The 18213-nt window shown below is 39.6% G+C and overlaps 1 protein-coding gene across 1 annotated transcript in view; it reads left to right on the forward strand.

The window, feature by feature from the left end:
- Positions 1-18213, forward strand: part of si:ch211-113g11.6 (uncharacterized protein LOC559008 homolog) — a 225038-nt gene that overhangs the window by 39515 nt on the left and 167310 nt on the right. The window contains exon 3 of the mRNA XM_055163474.1: positions 5573-5635. Within this exon, the coding sequence (XP_055019449.1) occupies positions 5573-5635 (63 nt within the window). The remainder of the gene's footprint in view (positions 1-5572; positions 5636-18213) is intronic.

The following is an 18213-nucleotide window of genomic DNA, read 5'->3' on the forward strand; positions in this document are numbered from 1 at the left end:
TTTTTTATTTAAGTTGAAATAGATAGACTTACAGGATTTTTGTTTCATAGTAATATCTCGTACCTGTACTATATATACACACATACACACACATATACATATAGTATATACATATACATACACATGTACACATACATATACACACACATATACTCGGATACATATACCTACATACATATACACTCTTAAAAAAAAAGAATTAAATAACCCAAAATTAACATTGTAGCGTAAAACCAGGGTGTGCTTTAAAACATTATCATATACATTAATATACATTATGCCAAAGACTTATTTCTAAACAGACTGCTAATTTTCAGACTCTATACAAAGTCAGACCGTGTTTGTCTAATACAGGGGTGTCCAAACTTTTTAAATCAAGGGCCACATATCTAAACACAGACAAAGCAGAGGGCCAATCAAGGGCTCAATAAAGAGAATAGATGAAATATGTGCATGTTTAGCATGTTAGAATGAGCCATCAGACTTTATTCCTGCTAAGATCCTTAAAACCGCACACTAAATTTTAAATATGAACTTTATCAAGGTAGATTTTCAAAAAACTTGCAGCAAAAAGTATTTTTTTTTTGATGCAATGTAATTTGGGCCAATTCACCTGAACGTCTGAGGGCCAAGAAAAATTTGTCTGAGGGCCGCATTTGGGCCCCGGGCCATAGTTTGGACATGCCTGGTCTAATATACTTCACCCATCCCCTCCATAAATTTTCAAACTGGTCTATCTCCAGCCTAACTGATGCCGTCACTTTCCCATATTGTATATATTAAGCATTACATCTACCCACTCTTCTGCCTTACGTATTTGATCCGTTCTCCATCTTTTGGTGATTGCATTTTGTTAGCCAACAGCATCATTTTCCTTCTAGTTAAATTCAGTATATCAATATTACCCAGATAAAGAACTTCAAAATTTAGGGGAACACTACAGTTTGCTACTTTATCAGTAATCATTTTAACTCCCGTCCAATATGATTTCAATAGTGGGCATTCCGCAAAAAAATGTGAAAGTGATCCGCCTTGGAAGTACCACAGGATCTCCAACATTTCGTATCTGCATATTTCCTCTGTGCAGGGGTCAGAAAGAATCTATTTATATTCTTCCATCCGTAAATAAAGAGTTTGTGGTTGACAAAAGCTCAAATTAGTCCAAAAATTGAAGTCCAACTGGGGTTAACTTAAACCAAAATGAACAAAACAAAACTAACCCAACCAGACAAAGGAACGGGGGTGTTTAAATGCAGGAGGACTAACTAAAACTGAACACAAGAGGGGCACAAGAGCAATTACACTGAAGGATTAACTAAAACTACTAACTTAATCAAAGTAACAATAAGACAAATAATTATAATACAGAAAATAATAGTACTTCTCTTCTTGGTTTGGAGAAGGTCGTCTCTGCCAAGGGTTGACTTTTCATTGAAAGAAAAAGAAACAAGTGTAAGTAAAGTGTGTATCCAAATTAGAAAATACAAGTCTAAATAAAGGAATTAAATTAAACTATGTGAATTGTAATTAACGTAATGGAAATGTGACTAACACTGTGGAGCGGCAGCAGAAGTAATAGTGATCATAATATGCCTGTGGTACATAGCTTCAACTAAACTACAATATTAGTACAACGCCAAGACAAATTTTGCTCAAATACGAGGAAAAAATAATCTATGAGCACTTTAATGTTCATAAAAATCTCTAAAACTGTGTGGAGCGCTACAGTTAACACATGGGATCGCTCCAGGCTGTCTCGCTCCAAAGACAATGGTGTTTTCTGATGGTTAATATGAATCCGCTGATGTGTGATATACAGAGACCTGCTGGCTATGTTCTGCTGTTGCTGCTGTTGTTCATAACGCGATTTACCATGGTTGTAAACACTGAGCTGGAGCACAGGGCCACGACAGCATGAAAAACCATAAGGATGTGTGAGGAAATGTGAGGAAATGTGGATGTGTCCGGAGGTATGAGCAGCGTTCACTCCGCTCGGGAACCAGCCGTGCTACAGGAGGCACTGCACACACCACGGTAATTTAATTTAGAGGTTTGAAATATGTCATGGGAAATACAAGGTTATACTTATGTCACGGCACAGCATGTGGAAAAATACAGGAATATAAAAGTATTGCAGGGACAGAGGGAGGAGGATGGAAGGTGTCTGCACAGAAAGAGTTGCATATAACTTCTGCCTTTATTTTAATGGTTTCACAATCAAATTTTTTATTTGTACCCTATATTTTACAGGAAAGATGACCGTACTTTTTTGGATAAGTCACACTTTTTTCACAGTTTGGGTGGCCCTGCGACTTATACTCTGGTATGACTTATATATTAAAATTTTCAAACTGACAGCCGCTAGAGGGCGCTCTAGGCTGTACCACTGGCTCTACTGCACATGTCTCTTGCAGAAAGAGCCACTGTCCTGTCTGTGTCATGTCAGTTGATTGCACCATTACTTCTGTACCACTGAAAATTGAACTTATAAAGACAACTGAGAAGATTGAACACATGTATGCCCCCAAAAAGAAAATCTAATTTTGCAGATTTCAAACTGCAAATAGCGAAATATGCAGCTAAAAATGGCAATCGGGCAGCAGAAAGAAAGTTTGGAGTGAGCGAGAAACTTGTGACAAGCGGGGAGGGTGCACCATGCAACTTTCCTGGGTGTCAGTGGATGGATCGACAAAACCTGGACTTCAGTGACAATCGAAACCATCCTGTCAGGATTCAGAAAGGCCAGAATAATTCTAACTGGAACTGATGCTGAGCCTGACGACAGCTACTCAGAAGAGGAAGCGCCGCTCCGTTTACCTCTGGAGGTCGTGGAGTTGCTCAGAAGTGACACAGAGGATGAAGAATTCAATGGATTTAGTAATTTGGAGTGAGATGGAGAGTTTGGTAAACTTGTTCTGTTCTGTTGTTTATGCTATAGTTTATCTGAAGAACTGTTCATATGTGACGTTAACAGCCTGTTGTTCTCTGTTCTATTGATATTACTAGAACTTGACTTTCAAGATGACATGTTGGTTCTTGGTCTCTGATTTTATAAAATTAATTTCCCCCAAAAAGTGCAACTTATAGTTTGGTGCAACTTATATATGTTTTTTTCTTCTTCATTATGCATTTTTTGGCTGGTGCGACTTGTACTCCGGATCGACTTTTTAATAACTGAGACTTAGAGAAATTGCAAAATTTTTAAATGAAGAATTATTATGCAACAGACTTACTCCTGATTATCATGCTGGCAAAACAGGGTTATTGTACAATTACAATGATATAGCTATAAAAATGTACTGTGTGTCAGTTTACAGTTTCTTAATTATTATGATATGATGAATACGTAAAGAACTTTCCCAATCTGAAAGATAGTCAGTGCTCTGACTTAAAATTGTAATCATCCATGTGTGCAAAAAAGAAATCAAGATTTTATTATTTGGCCATATAGCCCAGCCCTAATTCATGAAATAAATGTTCTTATCTGTTTTATGTAATGACATTTAAAATATTGGTACGTAGCAAAACCCACAACCAACCTATATTAAGTTTATATTAAACTATATATCCAGTTTTTTTGAGTGGGAGACAAAAATAAAATCTTACTTTTATATCATATCAACCAAATAAAAGTCATTGCAGAAATAAACAATGTCATGTTTTTGTTGATTTTCATTTTTTGTAATACCATGTTGTTTGCTCACCCAGGCTGGGTGGAGTTTGGATGTTCTTTCCATGTCTGGATCCATTTTCTCCAGCAACTAGCAGCTACTGATCAACAGAAAACATGACATGCACACATGACCAAGCCTACCTCAAGATCTGGAGATGGATCTCACAGCCATCGCTCCTGACATGTTTGCACAGTTTGTTTTCCTCGTGCATTTCTGCCAAACAACAGGAAGAGCAACAGGGACAGGGCCTGGGTGACTGGTTGCCACAGCAGCAAGAGTGATGGGTCAAATGCTGGTGACACTGCCAACACCGCTGTAATTTAATTTAGAGAGCCAGGTTATATAATATATCAAGGGAAATGGAAATACAATTATACTTAGGTCACCGCACCACATATAATGAATATAAAAATACAATGATGAAACTGTATTGGGGTAACAGGTGATCAGAAAGGATGGATGGTGTCTGCACAGGCCTGACCGAAAGAGCTGAATATAACATACTTTTGCCTTTAATTTACCTAATGTTTTCACAGTAGTTTTTATAATTGTTTGTTTCACAATCTGGTTAAAGCTACAGTTAGATTTAAGAGCAGGTATTTTGGTGAAGATGAGGACTTTGAGGCAGGTTTAAGAACAGAACCTTGATGACCAGTTACCCCAGCAGCACTGAGTGTTGGCTCAAATACTCATGACAAATTTGCCTGTGGAGACATCAAAGTATGCCATAACCTTAACCTCCAAAATACTATTTTATCATAGACTGTATAAAGAAGTGGACTAAGGGAATGTGGCATCACCAGTAGCGTTTGGCTCCAGTCAAATGAAGCTCATGAGGCCTGGAGTTATAGAGGCAAATAATAGGAATTTATTTACTGAAAAAATAGCTAAATAAAAAAAATATATACAAACATTTTAAGACCAATATGACGAGGCTCACAGCAGTAACAGAGAGAGGGGTGACAGTTTTCCAATGCAACGTCAATTGGAAACACAGCTGATAGAGCCGGAACGCTAGCCAGGCTGGTGCCACCTAGTGCCTCCGCTCAATTTCATTTCTCTTCAGCGACTAGGTCAGGAATCAGAATACGCTAGAGGGTTTGTAAGAACCCCGTAAGTTGTAGACCACGCACCGGCCAATCAGCGAAGAGCTGTGAAGCCATGACGTCAAACTCAAGCGCCTGTCTGGGTCTTTTTTGCGGTACAGCACAACAGTAAACAAAGCATCGAGATGGATGTAGACGAAGCCAGACATTCTACGTTGGCAACAATTCCCGAGATCGAGGATTTAAAGTCGGAACTAAGAGAATGTTTGAATTTGATCAAGGGGAAAGACGTTATTGCCCTTCTCCCTACTGGATTTGGCGCATTACATATACCACGATGAAATAGCAGCAATTGGTTAAATAAAAAAAGTACCCGCCTACCATCGAGTGAACAAATCCTAATGCTGTGAGGGCAGACGGTTTCCACAAAGTGAAACCGAGTGATGAATCAGGCTACCGGAATGCCTCCTATTTGGAATGCGGCTGCTAGTGGGTTAGCTATATCCATACAGTCAAGCTCTTCTGGGGGGATCCCAAGGCGTTCCCTGGCCAGCCCAGAAACATAGTCCCTCTAGCGTGTCCTGGTTCTTACCCCTGGAAGAGCTGGAGGAAGTTTGTGTGGAAAGAGCAGTCTGGGCCTCCCTGCTCAGACTGCTGCCTCTGTGACTCTGCGGAAGAAAACGGATGGAAGAATGGATGAATATACAGTCTGTGCATTTTATACTAACCCTCCTCACCTCTGCTTATTATATGTGTGTTTTGTGTGTTTGAGCCAGCTGCGTTAGGGTCACGCCTTCACACTCAAACACATCAGCGTGAAATGACTAAACCTTGTCCTCTCTTCTCCCACAGATCCCAGTGGCTTCTGATGAGACAGCCAAGAATACCTGCAAGGCCAAAGCCGCTCCACTCGAGGTAGACTCATCACGGCCGCCATCAGACCCCCTCCATCTCCATCTCCTCCTCCTCCATCTTCTCCTCCGTCCATGTAATCACCCTGTTTGTCATTATCATTACACCACAGCACAGTGGTGAGCTGCACCGCGCTTTCCTGTTCCACTGGCTAATATCTGTCGCCAAAGATTGAACTGAACATAGATCTTTTTGTAATATGTAGGGCTGTTGTCAAGTGAAGAAATTTGTGGTAGCCTAAAGACATGCATTGTTTATTGATTAGTCTGGTTAAAAAAAAAAAAAGGGGGAGGCTGGATTTATATCAGTGATCAGGCCTCATATCAATAATCTGACTCAAACCACACTTAAAGGTGCATTGTAAAACTTTTATGGTGAAAGTTTCGTCATTTGCTTGTCTCGATGGAAATGTTATTGCTTTGTCTAGAATGTTCCTCAGTATAGATTAAACCTATTTATCACGACGGAGACGAGCGGGTCACAGCACTACGCTACTTTACAATTCAGATCTGTGGAGAGACAGGTGTCAAATAAGGCAGAATTATATAACGTATATGTACAAGTTAAACAAAAAATAGAAATATAGTGATACAAATATATGTCTGAGCGTAAGGAAAAACAGAGCAAAGATATGATGATTGACAGGACATAGGGTTATCTGTTACATAAGGGTGGTTCTTGTACAGTTGTAGGGAGTATTTGTTACGTAAGGGTGAGTTGTTGTACAGTTGTAGGTAGGGGTGTGCAAAAATATTGAAATATGGACATATCGTACAGTTTAATGTGACGATACAGTATTGATATTGTAAGCTGCTGTATCTTTATATTGCCAAGAGTATTTTTTGGTATATTTCACTAAATTATTTTGTTACAGCGATACATTTATGCGACACATTTGATATTTTCACTGTTTTTATTATTAAAATGCACGCACAAGACGTGGTTTAACAAAGACTTTTAGTGTCACAATCATGATTTAGCCTTTATTTTTTATTTAACCGCATTGAATCAATTTGGAATATATTGTAGTGAATCGTATCGAATCAAAAGTGTACTGTATCGAGATATGTATTGTATCGTGCCTTATGTATCGATGTATGTTTTGTATTGACAACTTCTTAATAATACCCAGCCCTAATTGTAGGGAGTATTATCTGTTACATAAGGCTGAGTTGTTGTACAGTTGTAGGCAGTATTATCTGTTTCATAAAGGTGGGTTGTTATGCAGTTGTTGGAAGTATTATCTGGTACATAAAAGTGAGTCTTTGTACAGTTGTAGGGAGTATTATCTGTTACATAACGATGAGTTGTTGTACAGTTGTAGGGGTTATTATTTGTTACATAAGGGTGGGTTGTTGTACAGTTGTAGGGAGTATTATCTGTTACATAAGGCTGAGTTGTTGTACAGTTGTAGGCAGTATTATCTGTTTCATAAAGGTGGGTTGTTGTGCAGTTGTTGGAAGTATTATCTGGTACATAAAAGTGAGTCTTTGTACAGTTGTAGGGAGTATTATCTGCTACATAAGGATGAGTTGTTGTACAGTTGTAGGGAGTATTATCTGTTACATAACGATGAGTTGTTGTACAGTTGTAGGGATTATTATTTGTTACATAAGGGTGAGTTATTGTACAGTTGTAGGGAGTATTATATGAATGTAGTCCTGTATCTCTCACTGTTTGAGCGGAGCCTGTTGGAGATTGAGTTCCTCTGTCCCTCTATAGTTTGGTGCACTTGGTGAGTTGCTGTACAGTTGTAGGGAGTATTATCTGTCTGTCTATAGTCTGGTGCAGTGGGTGAGCAGGAGTGTCCATGATGGAGAGCAGTTTGTCCAGTGTCCTCCTGTCCCTCACTGTCCCTTACGGATCAGTTCGTTGATCCGTCCAATGTCCCTTTTTACTGGTGCTGCTTCCTCAGCAGACCACAGCTACATCTACAGGGCGCTGGCCACCACAGACTGGTAAAAGATCTCCAGTAATTTGCTGCACACACTGAAAGACCTGAGCTTTCTTAGGAAGTAGAGTGTACTCATGCCTTTCTTGTTCACAGCCTTACTGTTATCCCTCCAGACGTCTAGTTCCTTGTAGCAGTCCACTATTTCCACATCAGGACCCTGGATGATGACAGGCTCCATGGTGTCCTTTTCCTGAAGTCAATCACCATAATTAGATTAGACAGATTTGGGACCTCCAGAGCTGCTTGCACAATATATCTGTAGTGGGACAAATTGAATTTTGCTAAAATATATGGGAAAGAATTGGTACAGAGCCTTAGACTTAGAATAAAATGCTCTGTTTTGGTGAGCGTCAAACACCACAAATCCTCCTTTATTGAGGGGACACAGCTGATTGGGCGTGTCAGCTGGATTTACAGACTTGGAATGAAAATGGATCTGTGCAGCCATATCTTCGCCAACCAGTTTTGTTTTCTTGGAGGAATGTCATGAAAAGGAAAATGACTAAAAGGCATTATTTTTCATTGTTTTGCTGCTTGTTGATGTTTATCTCGACTGGGTGTAGAGTTTTAGTCTCTAAAAAGTGTCCTTGTCTACTATAAAAAGCTGCAAGATATCAAAATCGAATCAAAATTACAATTTGAACAGTGGAAATTAGCAAATCGCAAGGAATGTGAATGAATTAGTTAGAGTCATTTGGATCATTTCAGCTCTGGAATTTCCAATTTCTGCGAAACAAAATGTAAAAGGTAGGCTGTTAACTTGAAAACTACTTGTGGAACAGAGCAGTTTGAGCTTTGGAGATGTAGACAGAGTAATAAAAGGTTACTCAAACATTTGAATGAAACAAAACACAACTCCGGGTGTGTTTTCGAGGAGGTAACAACATTCTTGCATGGCTTAAAGCTCACAAGAGACAATTTTGTGTAATATTGGGCCTTTACTCACTGCTGCTGTAGCTGCTGTCCTTATAGTAAGAATGAGAAAATCTTTTATGCATGGCAACTCAGATTCAGTTATGATTGTGAAACTTTTTTAAAACAGCAAAAGCTCAGACCTCATACAGTTCCTTTTAAAAATTCCTCATCATCTTTGTATGTTTTCTATTTAATAACAGCTGTTTTATATTGTCACTCTACTCATTCTGTGAGCGTGCAGATTACATTGTCAGTGTCAGGAGACCTAGTATAATTCCTTTTACGCTTTTCTAAGTTATTAAACTCCCTTCAGAGTCCATATTGCATTTGGTGGGTGTCAGCCTTCAGTGCTCTCTCAAGACTCTCGTTAAATATGGAGCTGTGATTATCATCTGTGTGTCTGTGATTTGATGCCGCAATATCACCAGAGCACTCCTCGCTCCTCTCCGTATACATTAGCATAGCAGAGAAGCGCATTTGAATATTTATGCACTTTAGTATGTGTGTGTGTGTCCGTGAGTGTCCGTGCATGTGTGTGCGTATGTGTGTATGTGTGTGGGTGTGTGTGCTTTTCTAGAAGGCTGTCTGAGGAGCATGTTTATAGTGGTAATATCTTCCTCTTGGAGCTGTTTGTGACAGTGCAAAGGTGCTCTGGTGACTGAGGTGTTTCATTTAGAAAAAGAAAAACATTGCTTTTCTAACAAGAATTTCCCCATAAGGACACAATAAAAGGCTAATCTAATCTATTAACCCAAGGTATTACATCAATACACCTACAGTCACTAAACAGCATACTCTGTCTTTGTTTACAGTTTATGAAAGCGTGATTTTATACATCAGTCTTCTAGTTGAACTGTTGCTGTCTGTGAATATTAAAAGTGGCAGTCAACTCTCCGTGTAGACCTATATTTGTGTTTAACTTAAACAGGTGTAAATGAGCTGTTCACTCTCCAGTTACTCCAGAGTCTGACGAGGACCCCAATGTTGGACATGTCTCTCTCCACTGTCACATTCTTAAAATATATCTGCTCTACTTAGAACTAGGGATGGGCATGATTAGTCGATTAATCAATAATTGATCATTAAGAATTTCATTTTAATCGACAAAAAACATGTAGGTTGCTGTGCGTAGCGTGACCAAACAGGGGTCCGTACATGTAGCTCTCTGCACTCAGAAGGAGCGAGACACAAACAGGCGGTCAGTCTGCGACGTGCTGAAGCGCAAATGCGTATTTAACGATGACTTGTACAAGAAATTCCACGCTTTCCGTCCCGGTCGAAACAAGTGTGAGTCCATGTGCACAGTGTACAAAGCAGCACATATGTTTTGGTGTCCGGTGCGAAAAATCTTTGCCAGGTGAGAGTAGCGCAATGTCGATGACGAGGCCCCACCCCCCGTACGGTGTCTTGGTTTTGACAAACACAAATATGGTCACACTAACCTGTATTCCACTGAGTCATGTCTTTTAATCCGACAGAAATTGACCGCATCAGCAACACAAGAGCTGTAGTTTTATCTTCGCTGAGTTTATGCAAATTAGCGATGTGATTTTAAGTTATTTTTCTGTGAGAGTTGCGCAAAGCTGCATTAAACACATTATAATGTCAAACGTTCTGATGTGGCTCTAGAGTGGTTATGATTTATATGTTGTAAAGTTGAATTTATTTATGCAGATTAGTGCAGATAGTAATAATAATGATGATAGTTTTAATATAAAAACGTTAATGACTAATCAGTAATTGATCGTTAATTCTTCGGACGATCGATTAAGAAAATATCATCGAATGTCCATCCCTACTTAGAACTCCTGTATTCATAGAGGTACACCCATTTTACTCTCATGAGCATAAAGGTATATATGTGTGCTGTCACTTGTGATTGGCTGAAGTGAAGCTCAGCTAGGGTGATCAGACGTCCCGAAATCTAAGCTGTTGTCCTGAATCCCAAATCTGGCCCTAAATATCCCGAAAATGACACTCAAACAGAATACTGAGTAGTTATTTTCTGATAAACGTTAAAAACAGTTCATAGAGAGGTTGAGTTGACTGCATGTAGCCCTGACTGCTGCTGACAGGCTCCACGCAGCCCCTCACGGCTTCTAAGTGACTGCGTGCAGCCTCCGCTACAATCTGTCTAGTTAGTTTATTTTTTGACGTTCTTCAATTAGGTGTGAATATGCACTGACGGTAAGCTGATTTTCATTCATTCGACATGGCTGGTGTAGCAGAACCCCAACATGCTGCTAGAAAGCAAAAGCGTCAATACAGGTACTGGGAGGAGTGGGTGGAGGGGAGGCAGATGTTAGACTACACTCTAGCAGCAAATTACACTGTATCAACACTGCAAGATGACCTCCATGTTCCACTATGTGACCAACCAACAATCATATCGATCATTATGAAACAACAACCACAACAACCACCACAACAACCGCTACAACCACCACAATCACCACAACCACCACAACAACCACTACAACCACCATAACAACAACAACCACCAACAACAACCACACAACAACCACCACAACAACCACTACAACCACAACAACAACCACAACCAACCATAACAACAACAACCGCAACCACCACCACAACCACCACAACAACCAACAACACCACACAACCACACACAACAACCACCAACAACAACCACACAACCACCACAACACAACAACAACACCACAACAACCACCACCAACCACCACACCACCACAACCACAACAACCACACACAACAACCAACAACAACCACAACAACACACCACAACAACCACCAACAACCACACCACAACAACAACCAACACAACAACCACCACACAACAACCAACACAACAACAACCACCAACAACAACCACACAACCACAAACCACACAACAACAACCAACCACAACAACCACAACAACAACACAACAACCACCACAACACCACAACAACCACCACAACAACCACAACAACCACAACCAACAACAACAACCAACCACACAACAACCACCACAACCACAACAACAACCACCACAACAACCACAACAACCACCACAACAACCACAACAACAACAACAACAACCACCACAACCACCACAACAACCACCACAACACCACAACAACCACACAACAACACACACAACCACACAACAACACCACAACAACCAACAACCAACAACAACAACAACAACCAACCACAACAACAACACCACAACAACACCACAACACCACACAACACCACAACCACCACCACCAAAACCACACCCACCACAACCACCACAACAACCACACAACCACCAACACACCACAACAACCACACAACAACACCACACACAACAACAACAACACAACAACACAACCACCACAACAACACACAACACACCACCACACAACCACCACACCACCACAACCACACAACAACCACCAACAACAACCACAACAACCACAACAACCACCACAACCACCACAACCACCACAACCATCACAACCATCATAACCATCACCACCATAACCACCACGACCACCACGAGCACAATCACAACCAGATCGGTGTACTTCTAATCAAGCTTCTATACACCTGGGTTTGGGGTCATTTCTTAAAAATGATTTATTTATTTAACATCTCCCAATATCAGTTTAATCATCGACAACATCACTTTTAAAGCAGGGCTGAATAATTCTGAAAAAATATCTAACTGATTTTTCTGACCAGTATTGCAGTTATGATTTGATTTGTGATTTGAGAATAATAGGATTCAAAAAGTTCACATTTTAAAGGAAAGGTACTACAATTACATAAAGGTGATTTTTAAATATTTTATTTTTATTTGTTAAATATTAATTTCTATATTCATTAGAGGAGTTTTGATGTAAAACATAGTTGCTTCTAGGTAACAGTTATGGAATGAGATGTTGTGATTTTCAACCAGGAAATTGCCAAATTGGGAGCATAAAAAAAAAAAGAAAAAGTAAAGCTCTTAACTGTGTTTTAGTAAAATGAGTCATAGGTACATCCTTAATGATTCAGTAATTACAAACAGGCAGTAGAGAGAGGGAGACAAAAGTGCTCTGTCATCCCGGGCCCCAGGGTTTTAGGGGCCCAGAATTGGATCCTCTTCCTGTTATTTAATATTAGAGGGGGGCCCATGTGAGGCTTCTTGCTCCGGGCCTCCAAATTTCTGTCAACAGGCCTGACTACAAACATCCCCATTTCCCAAAAGTCATCTAAATCGCTAGTTTGTGAAGCTGGATTAGTTTTGTTACATAAAAAATCAACTTTATCTTTCATTTTCATTATTAATTTCCTCAACAAAGTGTTTCTGGACCAGCAAGTGATACCACACTATCACAACCTACCAGACACAACCTACAGAGTTTTGTGGATGGCGGAGTATTTATTTTATTTACTCACTTTTTCAAATTGGTATTCAGAGAGGCAGACTACAGCTGTATCCGAGACGACTCTGGGGATGAGACAGACTGGCCCACTCTTCTAATTACTCCAGTGTTTTTCTTCAAACAATTACTCTTGTCTCTATGGATTTAGCTTGGATTTCAGCTCTGGGATGCAATATTTGTTTGTGAAATCCTTGTGTGGAGTGTAGTATTCTTCTGTTGTTTTTGTATCTCCATTTATGGCACAGCACCGGTGTTGTGTAGCTGAAATGCCAAAGCTTTATTGGAAAACAAAGCCTTTATAAATCACTATAGTAATAACATTGTTGGCCAATAATATTTAATACGGAAGGTGGCCAGCTACGAGAAAAAGTGTTGATATGCTGAAATATTGCGTTCTCTTGTGTCTGATCACTTACAGAATTGCTCAGGTTCAGCATTTGTGAATTTACTTTGGGATATTTCATGGCAAAGTCCCTGGGGGTGTGACGCAAACTGTAGGCTCTGCTCTGTCTGAAGCACAGGTGGGACTAAGTCTTTGTTTTGCAAGTCTCAAGTAAGTCTCAAGTCTTTGACCTCAAGTCCAAGTCAAGTCCTTAGTCAAATACAGGCAAGTCCAAGTCGAGTCTCAAGTCATTGGCCCATAAGTCCAAGTCAAGTCCAAGTCGTCTGCTTTGAGCTTTCAGTCATTTCAAGTTTTTAAACCAAAAGATCAAATATAGCTTAGATATCTGCCATTTGTATGAATTTTATGATAAATTGTACTTAAAAAAATCATAGTACCGTATTTGCCGCACCATAGGGCACACTCATAAGCCTCCAACCCCATCAAAAAACAAGTGCGCGCCCCGCAATCCAGAGCACCCTAGACACGAATCCACTCAGGTGTCCCAGCACGACTTCAGTAAACTACAAAGCCGCACCACCCGCAGAACACGCAAACACACACGGAGCAGACAGCGACCGCACAGCGAAAAACACCCGCAGCCACACTCATCACTCCACAAAGACGAGGAACGGAACGGAGGAACGAACCGAAAAAGCAAGTCCGATGTGCCACTTCTAGACACAACTGAACAACTGAGTCACTGCGAACACGCCGACAATCCGTTGGTCCCAGACAGCACCCTCCCTACACGCCACAACTGAACAAAGCCCAGAGTCACCGTGAACGCCACAAACAAAGTCCCACTAACCCATCCAACTGTTGTATTTTGTTCAAAGTCCGGTGCATTTTATTTGTGAAAAAAGTTTGAAAATAGACCATTCAATGACAGTGCGGAAAATACGGTACCTTTATATATGATTATTTATAGAGTATATAAGAGTTGTAGATATTAATTTAGGTTTTTTTTTCCTTTTAAAAGACAAGATCTTAGTGTGAATCATTATGGTCAGAATAGAAAGAATTCAGGTGTTTCTCAGGTCTTCTCAAGTTATAGGTCTCAAGTCCGAGTCAACTCCCAAGTCACTGACCTTCAAGTCCAAGTCGAGTCCCAAGTCTTAGTCCATTTTGTCAAGTCAAGTTTCAAGTCCTAAAAATAGTGACTCAAGTCCAAGTCACGACTTGCAGGTCTCTACCTCTGGTCTGAAGCTACTAGTTACTTTAATCTGATCATTGTTTTAACAAAATCTGACTATAAAGAACTGACTAAGTTGGAACTTCAACAGGTGAGCTGATTTGTGTAGTCCTATTTTAGACCTGGTTTTGATCTGGTAGTACTTGTTTGGCCCTGTTTGACAAAATTTGTATTCATATATAAGCTTTGTTTAGTTCTGTTCTAGCCCTGGTTTAGTTCTGGGTTTAGTTCTGTTTTAAATCCTAAATTTAATTTAATCCCAATTTTGATTAGTCAGGCTGGCGCCACCTAGGCAAGGCAAGGCAAGTTTATTTGTATAGCACAATTCGTACACAAAGTAATTCAAAGTGCTTTACAGAATAAGAAATACATTAAAATCATAATAAAAACAAACATGCCTACACTCAATTTCATTTCTCTCCATTGACTAGGTCAGGAATCAGAATACACTAGACGGTTTGCAAGAACCCTAAAAATGCGAGTCCTGGCACCAGCCAATCAGTGAAGAGTCATACATTCTGTGTTGACAACGATTCCCAAGATCGAGGATTTAAAGCCGGAACAAAGAGAATGGTTGGTGAATTTTATCAAGGGGAAAGACATTATTGCCCTTCTTCCTATGGGATTTGGGAAAAGCTTAATACACCAGTTAGGCCCGTTAGCGGTGCATTACAGACGTCACGACCAAATAGCAGCAACTGGTTAAATAAAAAAAGTACCTGCCTACAAGCGAACAGATCCTAATGTCAGATGTGGTGAAGTGAAACCGGCTGATAAATCAGGCAACATTTTGATGTGAATGCACCCTAAATATTTTCGTGGGTGGAACTTGGTGTGAAAAATATGAGAAACACTGGTCTAAGAAAAGAGAACTGCAAAAAGCTGGACCATAACCTGGAATAAACCAAGACAGTAAATCAGGACTAGACCAGGACCAAATCAAGTCTATATCAGGACTAAACTGGGTTCAAACCAGTACCAAAGTGTGAATGTACAAAATGGATTCTTGTGATCTTAAAGCCATGTTGTAATGCGCTTATCGCCTCAAAATCATACTTCGAGTTGTGTTATGTTTCATGTGTGAGTAATCTCAGTCTAAAAAGGTCAAAATGCTCTGTTCCACCTTGTGATGTCAAGTGGCAGTTTTCAAGTTAATAACTACCTTTAGTTCAGTAGAGAGTGGCAATTCTGTATCTGAAATTAACCAAATGATTCTAGTGAAAGTGTATGGAGTTTAAAAACACAGTGGAGCACTACCTGTATTACCACCTGACATCACAAAGGTGGAACAGAATGTTTTCCTTCATATACATCAGAAAATAGCGTAATATGGGCCCTTTAAACCAGGCAGTGTTCCATAGTTTCTTTTTTCCTCTGGAGCGATGACCTACCAGGTGTCGAACAAAACCTTAACAAGAAGAAAACCAAGGGAGACACAGGCAGCACATGCAAATTCTGAACAAAAAGCCCCACATTGTCTGGGAATTGTCAGTTTTTCTCTGGAACATGAATTCAACTAATGGATCTTAGCATTTTAATCCAGCTCCCCCATCTCTCAGCCTGACGCTGGTGCAGCAGAAGCCAGGATGGTGTTTTTCTCACTGGATTGTGTGGGCAGTTTCGCACAGTGTGACAATGAAAATAATGGTCTGAGCAGCGAGCTGAATTGTACTGCCTAGAGTCCAGCTTCTCTGAAAAATATTAATATGCAACACCCAAGAGAAGGCACAATAGAACCACACTGCACTTTGTAATGTGTTTGGAGATGACTCTGTACGTGGCCCGGGTTCAAAAGTGCACACAAAGAAAATACTAAGATGTGATTTATTGTCAGTGGTGGAAGGTAACAAAGTACAAGTCGTAAAGCAATGTACATAAAGGTGCATTGCGCAACTTTTCTGATGGGTCCGCCACTTGTTTGTCTCTATTGAAATGTTTTTGCTTTGTCTGGAATGTTCCACAGTATGACATTAAACAGCTCAACCTAAAATTTATTCAGTTACAGGTGGTTTTAAAGCTCAGAAATGCCTAGAAAAACAGGAATTGACTGTGAGTTAGGTTGCCTCTCCACAGAGCTGATCTGACCTTAGTCTGGTTTGGTCTCCACGATGATAGAAAGGTTTAATGCTGTATTGTGAAACATTCCAGACTCTTCCCATGCAGAAAACATGTCATGGAGAAAAGAATTTGACGAACCCTCCCCCAGAAAAGGTACACAATGCTCCTTTAAGTTGGTCATTTTTTAGGTATCTCTACTTTACTTAAGTACATTTTACAGATACTTTTACAGATACTTTTATTCTTACTATTTGAGAGCAGGTGTCTGTACTTCCTACTCCACTACAGTTTTGAACAGAAAGTAAAAGTATGTTTTATGTGATCTTAAGAGTTATTTTGAACACGTTTGTGGTAACATCCTGGCTAAAGGTTTTACGTTCAAGCTTTGGTTTTCAGCAAACATGAATAAATCCACAAAATCTAGAAAAATTAAGAAACTGATTCTTAATTTTCTTATGAATTGTTCATCAAAACATGTATATTTTTTAATCATTATCACTACATTTTGACAAATTAACACTTACTGTTTACATTTAAAGTACATTTTTAAACAAGTACTTTAATACTTCAGTAGATTTTTGTGTGTGTGTGATACTTTTACTTGAGTAACTTTTTGCCTCTGTGTCAGTTTTACTTAAGTAACAAAATTGAGTACTTCATCACTGATCACTGTTTATTGTACGTATATGTTAAAGGTGACTGTATAACTTTTCTGATGGAAGGTCCACCATCTGCTCGTCTCCATGGTGATGTTATTGCTTTGCCTTGGATGTTCCACAGTATAGCATTAAACAAATACAGTATATCTTGTATTTATTCAATTATGGGTGTTTTTATTTCTCAAAACTACCACAAAAACATACATTAATAACATGAGCGGGCACACTTCTCCACAGAAATGGCCTGGTCATGGGGCCAGCTTGTCTCCATGGAGCTAGTTAAATTAAATGATTTACTGTAGAACATTCCAGGAAAATAAACAACATCAACATCGACTCAAGCAGGTTTCGGACCCGCTACCAGAAAAGTTACACAGCGCACCTTTAACTGTACCAAACTAAGTAGAACGAGATGAGATTTATTTATGTTTTTTTTGTTTTTTTTTTTTGGACAAGTTTTGCGGTGGTGATTATTTGCAATTTATGTTTTAATAATAGGATTCTGTTCAAAATTCATGTCGCTTCCAGAAGAATTGCAAAGAGACTGAAATATGAACTGACAAACTAATACAAGAAACACATTTCAGAACACGTTTGTACAGATTTAAACTACAAGGCCAGCAGTTTTAGGCAGCAAAGACAGGATATGTTGGCGTCGGTGGAGGAAATTTTGGTACTGACTGCTCCCATGGTGATGAAGTGGTTGGCTGATTGTGGCTACATGTCTGAGTGAAGTGAAGTTTTAGATATTTTAGTTTTTTTCTTTGAGCTTGTTTTTTAAAGTCTTATCATGGGATTTTAACCAAATAAGAAGTGCAGCTTGTGGAGTTCAAAGGACAGAAGTTAGTGAAATGAGTAGTTTGTTTTTCCTGTATCCATGGAAACAGTGCAAGAACAGACGTCTGAGATGCTACAGACTTTTTACTCTAAGGCTACGTTTACACTGAAACGAATCACTGTATCACCGTATCACTGGATTGGGAACGATTTGCGTCCAAACACATCGTTTCTGTGTCCGGCAAGCCTTCCCTATCCA

The sequence above is a fragment of the Boleophthalmus pectinirostris genome, unplaced genomic scaffold (assembly GCF_026225935.1).
Source record: "Boleophthalmus pectinirostris isolate CB_2022bp ecotype Guang Dong unplaced genomic scaffold, ASM2622593v1 HiC_scaffold_6, whole genome shotgun sequence".
Lineage (NCBI taxonomy): Eukaryota > Metazoa > Chordata > Actinopteri > Gobiiformes > Gobiidae > Boleophthalmus > Boleophthalmus pectinirostris.